This window comes from Pygoscelis adeliae, unplaced genomic scaffold, assembly GCF_000699105.1.
Source record: "Pygoscelis adeliae isolate BGI_AS28 unplaced genomic scaffold, ASM69910v1 Scaffold223, whole genome shotgun sequence".
Lineage (NCBI taxonomy): Eukaryota > Metazoa > Chordata > Aves > Sphenisciformes > Spheniscidae > Pygoscelis > Pygoscelis adeliae.
This window is the reverse complement of record NW_008824543.1, coordinates 1,363,811-1,377,234: the sequence shown is the minus strand read 5'-3', so window position 1 is coordinate 1,377,234 and position 13,424 is coordinate 1,363,811. Positions and strand designations below refer to the sequence as shown.

At 40.5% G+C, this 13,424-nt stretch overlaps 1 protein-coding gene across 1 annotated transcript in view; it reads right to left on the bottom strand.

Annotated features, from left to right (window-relative positions):
- Positions 1 to 9,281, bottom strand: part of USP13 (ubiquitin specific peptidase 13 (isopeptidase T-3)) — a 44,972-nt gene extending 35,691 nt beyond the window's left edge. The window contains exons 1-2 of the mRNA XM_009321708.1: positions 9,162 to 9,281; positions 4,970 to 5,027 (exon numbers count right to left, since the gene is read on the bottom strand). Coding sequence (XP_009319983.1) covers positions 4,970 to 5,027; positions 9,162 to 9,260 — 157 coding nt within the window. The 5' untranslated portion in view covers positions 9,261 to 9,281. The remainder of the gene's footprint in view (positions 1 to 4,969; positions 5,028 to 9,161) is intronic.
- Between the last annotated feature and the right edge of the window lie 4,143 nt (positions 9,282 to 13,424).

Below are 13,424 nucleotides of genomic sequence, written 5' to 3'. Positions count from 1 at the left end.
AATTAAAACAAAAAGATTCACTTTGCAGTCGTAACGTTCTTTGTGGCAAAAGGAAAAGCTTTCTACTAGGATCATTTGGATCATTCACTACTTGTAAAATAACATTCAAATTGCTTGCTAGATCTCCAAAGCATTAGTATGCTGTTCTTATTGCTAGATATAGACCTCACCCCTTGGATTGCTGGCACAGTCACATGTTAAACAAGCAAAGTTAAACCACCAAAATTCAAATTCTTCACTATTTTGCTAGCCGCATTAGCCTTTGTTAGTCTAGCCTAATTTCCACAGTTCTACCTAAACCAGCAAACTATTAAGACTCTATTAGTGTAAGGTATCTGCTCACCATTCTATACTCAACTCAAGCATAGATGGCAAAGCCAGAAAGCAACAGGTTCACTCATGGTCTAATCAATTCCACTGCTACTGCTGGGGAGCATGCACAACTTCACTGGGCTAAAATTTAATATTCTCAGGAAACACTCAAATCCTCCAAGATCACAACTTTTCTATTCATAGATATATACTCTATATGTGCTTACTTACATAAATATAAACTTAAACCGCTCGTGGTGAAAGTCCTCTTCAGAAGCTTACCAAATAAAAAGATCCCGTCTGAAAACAGGGTTCTGCTACTGGCTGCTACGAGATCTAGGAGAGCTAAGTGGAGCTGTGGTCAAATCCAGTAGGGCCACTCTTATGAACAGTCTTTACACTTGGAAACTGTAGCCGTAAGTGCATTCGCTGCTGTAGGCAGGCATGTGCCATCCAGGAAAAGCTCAGCAAGTTTACACATTCTCCCAGACTCTCTAAGTGGAAGTTTTCTCTTCCTTTCCGAGGCCTTCTCTGAGACCAGCTGTGTGTCATGGATACTGCTCCTCACTGACACTCCTCTCACCAGCAATTACCATCCTCACAGATCTGCTGACAGAGCTGTTTATTTGAGTACTTCAAAACACTTCTAATTGATGGTCTAAGTGTTAGCCCTGACTTTGCTCAAAACAGAGCTCACACAACTTGCTGCACTGGCAGATACTGCTATGGTAACTGATCTGGAAGAGGACATCTGTCTACGGACAAGTTTTATGACAGCCACTCTGCCAGCCCTGTTTAGCCTAGAGTCCAGACTCTGGCATGGACCAACAGATGCCCAGGAAGAGGTACCAGAACAAGGCAAAAATGCGGTGATTCCTCCCCTCAGTGTATACCTCCTAGCTTCCAGATGTCTATCTGGGGTTTTTTGTTTGTTGGGCGGGGGCACGGGTGTGTGGTTTGATTGTCTGGTTTTGGAGAACGAGATAACAGGGGGAGGTACTGCATGCAGCTGTGGTTTCTCTATTCAAGAGAGGTTCACTTATTTATAAACCAAAATAATAGAGAACAAAATACAAAATGTCACTCTACTCCTGATGTTCCACTTGATTCTTTCACTGCTGCTGACAATTCAGCTGACATTTTCACAGAACCATTCACACCATCTCTCTCAACTACCTTTCTGAACAGTAATAGCTAATTTAGTCCACATCACTGTGCACGCGCAGTTAAAGCAATTCTTGTCTTCTTTGCATTTTTCAACATTTTCTTCATCTATTGTTTAGTTAGTAACACATTAAAAATAACTTTTAATCTCTTAGATAATGTTAAATCAACCAGCAAACTCTATTTCCTCATTTTTCAATCCCTTTCCAGACCATTTACGATTGCATTAATTCTTCATAATTAGAACATTATGAAGGACTCTGCTGATAACTCCTGGGAGTAACAGGTCCAGGGGGACTCTGCTGGTAACTTTCTAACTGTAAGAACTGGGCCTCCAATCCCTTCAACACAAGGATCTTCTCTCTTATTCTACTACCCCTTTTGACCAGGATCTTGTAAGGAAGATCACAGTACATCCTGTTAATTGAATTGCTCTTATTTACATAGTCACTGAATACGTAGGGGGACTACTACACATAGTCCCAGAGTATTCTGGCAGACCCAGAACCATTACTTCACTTCGGAAAAATCCACAATGGTTCTTTTCTGTTCTGTCATATTTACACAACTTTCTAGCAATTTTGATCCATTCTTTTTTTTCCAGATGGGCTAATATGAAAATTAAATTTAGTGATGATACTTTTCCTGGTCCCATCATGCCTTTTTTTTTTTTCCAAAACTGGTATCACTTTTACCATACTGTTGCTAATTTAAACAAGAGGTTGCATACCAAAGACAACAGTGCAGCTGTTTCTTATCTGAGAACCTTGTGAAGTCATGGGGAGCTATCATCTTGTCCCATCAATTAATTTCTTTCCATTTTACAGACTGGATCTAAAACTTCTTTGTGCGATAGCCACACATATTGACAAGCACAAGTATCTTCAAACTTGCTAGCCTAGATAACAATGCAGTGAAGATACTACTCCATGCACTGTGATGCAGTCTGCTTTAACTATCACCCCAAATCCCCTGAAAGCTTGCACAGTCTGAGCTGAAGTTACCATATCCACACTGCCTAGCAACATCTAAACCATCTAGATTAAAGGCAGTTCATACATTTCAATGCACAATGTTATTATGCTTCCTGATTACATAGAACACTCACAGCCAACACCCTCCAGTCTTCTCCAAAAGAAAAACAAAACAAAACGAGCCCAAAACCTAATGCACGTGTGCACATGCACACACACTTTGCTATGGGTCTTTTAATTGGGAAAGATAAAGCTTCCAGTTGACTGACCCAACCAGTCTGTGTTTCCATTGCATTTGCTGGATAGCAGCAGCACTAGAAAGTAATCAGTGGGCATCCAAAAGATGTTTTCCCAATACTAAGGAGATTGTAAAGGTTTTAGTATCTTTAATAGCTTTACATCAAAGAGGATTATAAGAAGCAATGTAACAAATGCCAAAACTGGATTGACTTTGTATAGAAACCTTAAATCTCTGGGCCTTCAGGGAATTATTCAAAGACACCTAGTAACACAGTGATGCTAGTTACCCATTGATCATTGTCTATTCTTGTCAGACAGGGTAAGCCCTAAATGGCAGGCTACCTATATGGGCTGATAATAGTCAGTTTGGTGCAAACCTCTACCATAGGTGGTACCCAAGGTCACAATGAGAAAGACAGAACTAAACCGACCTGTTAAGATGAGAAGTTGCAGCAGCTCCGAAACAATGAGGAAGATGTTGGATTAAGAGATAAAATGCCAATTTTTACTAACCATCTCTGCTGCTGTCACATGCAAAATTATCAAATCAGCTGACCTCTCCGTGCTTTCATTTCCTCAGCTATGAACAGGGACAGGAATAATTCTTTGTTCTTTTCTTTAGGCATGGCCAACAAATAATGAAATCTGCTGAGCCAAAGAAGTGGATACAAAACATTTGGATGCACGGAAGTACGATCTCAAGGATCAGAGCAGAGAGTTGATACCATTTTACTCCCAGCCAGCAGGGGCTGCAAAGAGGACTGCAGCAGAACGGACCAGATGAGATACATTTTCAAAAGTGCGTTCGACTCCAGAAGTGCTGGATTAAGTGGTGATAGTTCCGTGTGCTAAATCCACCCCAATGAAAGTGCACCACCTTCAGAAGTTCATTGGGACCAGGACACTTGGAACTGCTGCACCACATCTACTCAGTGGGAACAAAATGCTCACATGCAAGAATGGCATTTGAGGACTCCAACATGGCACATCAGAGATACTAAGCCACGTTCACTGCATGCTGGCATACCACAATGACGGGAGCCTCAAAAGGTATGCAGTAAATCAGCAAGAATAAAATTTGACCGTGCTTTTGTACTTCTTGTTTACACTCACATTGTTAACACTGTACAACCATTGTTGCATTGCAGTCAGCTTTGTTTCTGAACCAATTATTTTATAAGCATCCAGTGACAAACATTATTTTCAGTGTAAACTGACAGTAAATGGCATTTAGACCAGCATCTGCGACTTAACAGTCTCTTCTTAGAGAAGAAGTTTCATTTCTTTATGACTCATCTTAAGACTTTTTTTCTCTCTAAGTCCTCCTTACAAAACTTACTCCAGACATTAACAGCAACAATTTAATCAATCACAATCTGCAAAGGCCTCTTAGGGACACATTCCACAGATCAAAGGAATTCCAAAGGGAGGCCATGCTATTGTTTCCCCTTAGCCATAAGAGCTGGCAATTGTAAAGAAAACATTTAACCTCTTCATTACCTGAAGAAAAAAAAAATATCACTATTCACTATTAATACAGAGAGAATAAATAGATGAATAAGAAATACCACAAGTGGTGGGAGGAGGGAGAATATAGGCATTACATTAAGTTCCTCATGCCCATATTTATGAGGCCCTCAGGTTTTTAGGTAATCTGAATCAATGGATATTGGATTAAATGGACATGGTAAGAAAACTGCTTTCCATGAAGTAAGGGGATATAATTGTGGACATACTGGAATAAGAACTGGTAAGAGATGCTCATGATATATGCATTGTTGCATTCATTACAGGAGAGACCACAACAAGACTTAAGAACATTTACCTGTGTAACAGCTTTGACGTAACAACCCTTCCTATGACCAGCTGCTGAGCAGAACAGCGCCACACTGAGGCCCTGTTACATCTAAACATTAAGTATAGATAAACATTTTAATAAAAGGGTGCTTCGTGGTTATCACAAAGAGAGAGAAGGGACAGCATCAGTCAAAAAATACCTATCAAACCCTAGGCTGTTTGGGAATAGTTGAGGGCCTACTTTAGATTAAAATGTTTCATGTACACATACACATATCTCTGAATATGCACCAAAATTGCTAAGAGTTACTTATTTGTCTGGACCAACTTTAAAACCTAGAACCAAAAGTTTAAAAACATAACCCAACAGAAAAAGAAAACCCACAAGGAGCCCCAGAGCCAGTCACAATGGTGGACAGAACCCAAGTACACATGCAGACAGGGTCAGAAAAGGACTGTGTGAAAGCAGCTGTTCACAATACCTAAAAATAGCTTAGCATTCCTCCTTTTTGGTGAAGCTCCACCAGATGCCCCTGGTACCTTCTGGAAAGAGAGAAAGAAACAATTAAAAATCCATCAAGCGAGGCAACAGTAAATCAGCAATAACCCCCTACCATCACCATTTCTGACACACATCTATCTGTTCATGGTCCTTCTATTAAATCACAGTCCTTGCTGAGCAAGAACGTAAATCCTCTTCATTAACCTCTGACAACAGGATTCAACTCATCATTGCTTATTACCCTCATGGAGTGAGAAAGCCACCATCTGAATCCTTCATACTTTGCTCTGTTAGCAATCAAGCAGAGCATGTCTCATGGTCACCATGGGTGACTGCTGTTCTATCAACAAGACGGGGACATCTAGCATCACTCAGACCTCTCACCACTAGATCCCCTACAGTATTTCTTAATGACTAAAGCTGAATTAGAGAGGGGAAGAAAAAGCTATTATCTGCATAAAAGATTCAATCCTTCATAACTAATTCCAGTATGATCACTTTGTTGTGATCTATTAGTTCAGCTAATTTTCTTCTATCCAGACAAAAATGCCCTTTCTGTCAGGATCCATACCTGCTTCCATTAAGGTCAATCCAAGTTACCACTATGATTTCTCAGTATTAGAGAGTATGGAGGAAACCTGACAACACCCAAGCAATTGTTTAGTGCGGATTTTATTTTATTTTTTTAATTTAAACTCCACTGCAGAGAACAGTAACTCCGAAGTGACATTCAGTTTCAAGCACTACTTTCCCAGTTCAAAATACCTCAGACTACTAGGGAAAACGCTAGTAGCTGAGGAAATGTGAAAGTCAATACACTTGCTTCTTAAACTGTTTATTAACAGGCACCATTAAATCAAACCAAATTAAATCAAATAAGCCTCTGTGGCTATAACACCAACGTGATGCATTATGTAGTGTATAATGTTAGTGTAACTGGCAAGGTTGTTAGGCAACTTTTTTTTTTTTAATAATAATATTGGGATACAACAGGTGGAGAGAAACCAGCCAAGAACCTGTCAGCCTAGGGCAAGTTTATGTTTGCCTCTGCTCCTTGGTAGGTGCAGGGGTCACATATTTTGGGTGGTTCCCTTCACCATGTAAATAAAGCTTTGGCCAAAGCAGACCGCTTGAATCATCAGTGAGGTCTTATACATCATAGAAAAGTTTTCCATTCTTAGAAAGAGCAGATGCCAACTAACACTCTTTGGCTGCACTTAAGAACAGAACCTATTATCCATATATATGAGCCCTAGGGAAAGGGAGTCAGGGTTGCAACTCCAGCATTACAAAAAAAATTTTAAAAAATTTCTCAGTGAAGTGAAAATAAGAAGCAGAACATTTTTTTCCATTAAGGAAAATGGAAAGAAAGTAGCCAAGAATCCAAATCTATCTTAAAAAAGCAGCAGCAAGACACAACATAACTCAATTACAAATATATTATGAATAAATTACACATACTCCCAGGATTATAGCATCAGAACTAAAAAAAATCCAATTGAATTCTGATGTCACCAGGTGGGATGTTGTGAAAGTCATTAAGACTAGAGATTTCAAAGAGGAAGAATTCACATGGAGTGTTTATCACTGCCAGCCTGACATTAAATATTTCAGCTTGATTTTCCAAACTGCTGAAAATAACTGGACTGGAATTGCAGATGCTCAATACTCCTGAAAAACCCAGAACCTGACAGGTTTTTACCTTGTTTCTCCACCTGTCAGAAATCACTGAAAATGTTCCCCATTCACAAAACAACTTTGGCTTCTAACAGATGTGACACACCCAGCAAATGGGAGTCCACACAATGCATCAGTTGTGGCATTAAATTCCATTTGTGATGCTTCTCGTACAAGGTGTCAGTGTAGCCTAGTCTGCATTCCCTTTAACCGCACCAGTGCCACATTTTTTATAACAGGGCCATCACCGAATAATATCCAGGAACCCATCACTGTAGGTAATGTCATGCTTCTCTGCCCAGTGTTTTCAACAGGGCTGAGGTACCATTATAGCACCAAGCTAAAGCTCTGCCCGGGGCTGAATATTACCCAGACAGTTGTATAAAACAGTCATACACTACAGGAGAGTGGCTGATTTAAAGATTCTGAAAGTGAAATTCAGGGAAAAAGAAACAGAAAAAAATCAATTTTCTTGATATAGTTAACAATTTTACCAGAGGGTGCTCCAGAACTTGCCCTTGTGCACGTTTCGGACGATTCAACAGATGCCTCTGGTGCTGATATGCCACTGGCAGATACTCTAGCTCTACTGAAGCCAGTAGGCTGAAGATCTGACCCTTATTTTCTAACTGAATTGTGACAAGATACACGACTCATACTTAATCCAAACACCTTTGGAAGCAAACAGGGATTTCTGCAGCAATGCAGTGCATTCTGCAAGGATGATGCCAAGGGAACCACAGGCAAGAATAGCAGCCTCACTAAAAGAATCCTAAGATAGCATATCCAATGCCTTTGGCCTTACTGTATCCCACACCATCAAAAGCTTGGCTTAAAAAAACCAAAACCACAATGCAGCATGTGCCAGACACTTCATAAAACTGTTCCAGTGAAGGCCTGATGTTTCACATTGCTCAAAAGAAAACATGGATAGCACGTAAGAAGCAAACAGTCATGGTAAATAAAATCCACAGCTAACATATGAGGAATTCTATCTATAAGCCATGTTAGATGACACAACATTCACCTGTACGGTATAGTCAAACACTGTTTCCTACCACGTGACTCAGTGCACCAGGGTGTTACCACCTCCCAACGTAGGTGCCAGGCCCCTCTGCTACATCATGATTCACAAGGAGAAAAATAGGAACCACTGAACTAGTTCAATTGAAGGTGTATGCAACACCAAACAACAGTTGGTATATTTGTTTCTCCCTTTTGGAGTTCTTCAGCCTAATCTTTATCCAGGAAATGAATTTTTGAGGCCTCACTTTAACCCCAGTTTACCTTAATATTGAAAATTCCAAGGTCGCACGCTGGAATAAAATGACAGGATTTCTGCCCACCTGTCTCTAGTCTTAGATATCATCTTTCAAGAATGTTAAATTCACTCAGACAAACTGTTGCTAAAACTAGACTAGGCTCTCCAAAAACTCAGTTAACAGTGTGACAGAAAATGTTGCTATCACCTTTACAAGGAAAGGCAATTCTAAAGTATAACAAACATAATTAACAGTCTCAACCTGGGAGACATGCAATCCACCTCACTATAATTCTGATAAAATATGAATAGTCATCTACTGGAAATAAGTGGTCAGGGCACTTTACATAACTCAGGGCCTTCATCACCCAGGGGAAACATTGCTGTGAAATGCGAAACGTGAAGTATTCTATCCCGCTCCAAGCAGCTATTTTAGGCCCTCTAACTTGCCAAAAGAGACAGGGCTTATGGGAGAGTGAGCTATAAGCAAACCCAGTGCCTTCCATATAGCTCAGGTCAGAAGTCATTAACAGCCCTTTAAAGATGCCAGGCAAATCACACACAAACAGGTGTTCTAAAAAGCACAGGTTATAAATTACTGTTGATATGCAGTGATATTACGGAAGAACAGTGAACATGAAGTTTGTGTGTATATATCCATGTGTGAGCGGGCGTAAGACTGAATGAGGTCGGTGTGTGGCTCTAGAATCCAGCATTAATTTAAGCTAAGCTTTAGATCCCAGGCCAGGTCAGGATTAGGGCTCATGATTTAATTGTACAGAAATCTTAGGATGAAAAGAAGTCCTGTCACCCTGAGATGAAACCTCATATGAAAAAAAATAATCTCAGAAGCTTCTAGCCAAATCTGAGCCAAAACCAGTAATTCTACACTTCAAAGGCAGGTTTCAGAAAAGTATTTAGCTACCTACAGTATGCACATAATATGCAGACAGTATGTATGTGATACGCAGAAGCATGTAGTGAGAGAGATCAGCGGAAGTCACGAAACAAACTGCCTTTAAGATCTGACTCTTCAGGGCATTTGATTCATCTCAGAACTGAAGCTATAGGATTGGTTGGGATCCAAACACCTGAATTTGATATCCAGCCCCAAATATGAACATGTTCATTTCTGTTATTCAAGATTTGGCCTATGTCTGAAATGCGTTACCTAAACAAGCACAAGAGACCCAAGAACTGCCGGGTTAGTTAGTTGGGAAGCCACAAGTCTCACCTCTATCACATGTCGTTTCAGATGCAAATATACACACTGTCCTGTTTTCCGGTAATGCCTTTCAATGTGTTCCCTTCCAAATCCCAGAAACGTGTTCATGCACACATAGAGACCTCCTTCTGAATCCTAAAAGGAATGACACAAATAGTTACAGCACAGAAGGAACTGAACAGGACAGAAAGGACTCAGCAAGCAGAAAAACCAAAGAATTGCAGACCCTCCCTGTTATCAGGCAAGCACTTAAAACGTGGCTTTCATAGCACATTATGGTGTTTACATTATCAGTCCTCTAAGAAACTTCCACCTCATATCACAGCCTATAGAAACTCATTGAAATGGCTTACCTTACAACTACAGATTAGTGAGTGTCCAAATTGGAGGTCTAGAAGTTAGTCTTGAAAAATTCTGCTGGAGTGCCCAATCCACAGAGATTTGTAGGCACAGAAATTTGTAAAGCATAGAAATAATGAAGCACAGACATTTGTTTGAAACAGAAGAACTCTTTTTGGCCATTTGATTGCAAGAACAACATTCCAATCAGAAGCACGGCAGAGCTGATAGTCCAGGGATTCAGGCACAACTTCTACTGTTGATCACAATCTTGTCCAAGAAAAACAGATTTCAAGTGATCTTACAGCTCTGAGAACTGGCTAACAAGAAAATTGGCAAGTGTTTTGTAAACATTCTTCAGTGTCTATCAGGGATTCTCTCTAGTCATGCAATTCGAGTGCTTGGAGACAAGGGCACTACAAAGGAAATATGAAGATATATATCCTGGTACTGATCACAAATGCTGACATTTCAGTAACATGACCTAGGAGGAGTCCCATCACTTTTTGCTCTCCCAGAAGTTGGGTGTTGATGCTGGCTGTTATCAGGGTTTTGCTCCATTTTAACACCACTCCCAGATCTCTCCCACATCATTCAGACTGCCAGGAGGACTTTCAGTCATCTGGCTTGTTGGTGTTGGATAAATTTTTTAAGCCCTCTCTAGCATGTATTGTTTTGAATACATGGTGCATAACAAAGACTGAGCCTTTCAGAAGCACTGTGACCTGCCTTCTATTGTGAATCTGTTTGTGCTATTGGATAGCACAGAACATCTCATGTTAAATTCCCCAAAGAACAACATGAACTAAACTCATCCCTAGGCACCTTGGGGGATCATTATCTCCAGAAACAAGTCACATTAGGCATATACATGCGCATAATCATGTATTGAGAATTGTTAGAGAAACAATTGCTTTGACAGGATACCACCTGATAGTGCCACACCTGAAACATATTCAGTACAGTAAACCAAGAAGTTCTCTCCTGCCTGGCTTACCTCTCTTCAAGGCTCTGCCAGGCAGGAACCTCTGCTCTACCTCCGAGTCCAGCCAGGCCCCTCTCTCAGAGCGAGCACAAAGCTGCCTGTCCTGCTGCGCCAGCCATGGCACGAGTTAGGCTCTCTCCAGTCCTGTGGACTGGAACAAGTAGCAGAGGGCAAGTCTGACAGAGATCACAGCTGATCTCCAAATTTTCCGAACCAGCACCAGATTAATGCACCCTATTCTCTTCCAGAAAAGGAAGCTGAAGGGCTTATAGTGTTGAGCAGTTGTTGCTCGTTTGCTACCTGGCACAGACTAGCTGAGGCCTGACAAGTCTCTCCCCTCCCACCACTGCCTCAAACCCAGGCTTGAATGTGCCACTCTAAACCCTGTTAATTCTCCCCAACCCATTTCAAAGACTGGCACTAAGTATTTCTGTAGGACTTGAAGGAATCTAAACTTCCAGCTTACCTACAACCCTTATCCGTACCTGTATGCTACTCTTTAAAACATGTTCATTTTTATCAATATAACTAAAGCCAGAACTGAAGAACTGCCTCAAGCACCAATAAGTACTGGCACTTCCACAGCGGCCAGCAGAGCCATGGAGCTGATGAACAGAACACGAAGACAGACCAGAGAATGATGTTTTACCCCAAGACTTTAGAAAATACCCGTCTCTTCCGCTTTTCTTAATGTGAACCAACACATACAAGCTTTAGCTTTTCAGATTTAGCTGAAAGTTGAACACGTAATGAACTTTACAGCTGTTGCTTTACCTACCTCAAAAGGACAAAAAATTGCACTGAGCATTCCAGGATTCAAATATGCGATCTGAAGCAAGGGTTTAGACTATCTGCCATTCACACTTACCATATACCATGAAGTCATTCTTTCAGCATCTAGATATCACAATGATTTTGTCTCTCTGCAGAGTAAATAGTAAGCTATTTAGCCATCTAATTTCTGAGCCACATAACCCTTATCTGAGATTCTATTTAAGAAAAAAACACAGCTCCTTTGAATTTGAAATATTCACAGCCTTGAGAACAGGGCTGATATCTACAACTGTGCTCAAAAGTAATAAAGTGGTTAAAAGAAAACTCCACATCTGGTATTCAAAATATTCATAAAATACAATTGTATTTAAAATATATTAAATTTATTTTAATTTCCACTACTCTTTCACAGATTTATCTACTTTAAGGCCCATTATACCTTTGCTGTCTGCTTTTATATGCTGTATTCCAAATCCTTTTGCATTATCTCCTTCTGTGAGAAAATCATGGATGTGTCCTCTACAAGAGAATCCTATAGGTACCCAGCCTAAATAAAAAAAATATAGTGTTGTCACTCCAGGGTCTCAGGAACTTTGTTTACAATTTTGTTTTCTTGGAGACCACTCTTTCTTTTTCTGGAGGGAATCCAAGAGACCACTGAGCCTTTTCTGATAAGCAGCCTATGACAACAATCTGACACTTTCAGTATATGAGCTAAATGTAGCATCTGCGTAAGTTGGTTGTGGTTACTAACAAAATAGTTATTTCTCCTGGAGAACGCAGGCAGACTATTCTCTCATGCAACTTGGAAGAAGTGGACAGACTGTTCAAAAGCCTAAAAGGTCACAGCAAAACAGGTGCACGTGTGAAAAAGCCACCTTTGCAAAAGGCTGTATAAAGGATTAGGCGCCCTGTTTGGTGCTCAAAGAACACTCAACTGTGATCTAAGACAGGCTTTGTGCTGGTGAATTTAACCCTACCAAGCACACAACCAGTTCTGGAAAGAACGGTATTTTACATAGGCATGTAAGCCTTTGTAATCAACATTCATTCAAGACGTGTGTGAAAGTTTATGCTGCAGGAACGCAACATATCTAAAGTACCAAAGACACTATTTTACACCAGAAAAATACAGCTTGTTCCAAGACACAAAAATAGGAATTTTAGCTGGGTTTTCCCCCCCCCTCACACTTGCCTCAGCATGTAGTGGGCATGTAGTATGAAGTTTAGGATAAAGTAATATGTAAACATTGTCTTCCCTTATTATTCCAATCTAAAGACATTGTTGGGGCGGAAGCTTGTACTTGCTGCTCAGGCCTTGATCACTACCCAGAAGGCCACTCAAGAGTGCACTAGTCTTCTTACCCTCTGAACAGAAGAAAAAGTGGTTGCTCTTCACTGTATTTCTTCCTGTTCTTTGCTGGTAAGATGGTCACAGTATGACAGATGCTTTATTGATAGAGAGGGAGACACACTGGCCACACCAGGGAGAAAAGAATTAAAAAATGAAAAATAGCTCTTCTTACTTATTTAGATAATAATTTATGTTTTGCAGAGGTAGGATGACGAAGGAAAGGGACAGGGAATCCACAGTGAAAGAGAGCTAAAATGTGACAGAGTTACTCCCTCTCACGCCTGGAAAACAGAGTAAGGAAGATGGTGGATAAGAGGTCTGGCAAACAAACACCAGTCCACAAGGAAGCACAGAAAGATCACCACCTCATTTCACAGACACTCATGGCACCAGACACTAATAGCTTTCAAACACCGCCAACCTGATCAGGATTTGAACTAATAACCTGTATCCCATTACCAAACCCCCAAACCATTTAGATCCCTCAGGGAAATCTAGGGTTTAGCAATTTCAACTCCTGAGGTGGCTCAGACAATAAGGAATTTATAAAAACACAATTGCTGTGGTGATCTGCTAACGTGGCAAACAGTTACAGACTTGGGCACAATGTCTACTACACAGGTGTTCGCTTTAGATCCACTAGAACAATGGTAAAACTTGCTAATACAGGTATCAGAGAAGAGAGTAAAATGGCACCTCGAGTCTTGACAAGTCTCCATACCCAAATACAAAGAATGAAAAGTTTGTTCAGCCTACCACATATAAAATAAAAAGTGCCAGTTATGACAGAGGGTCACTGGCTCCTCTGTGCATTCTGCCA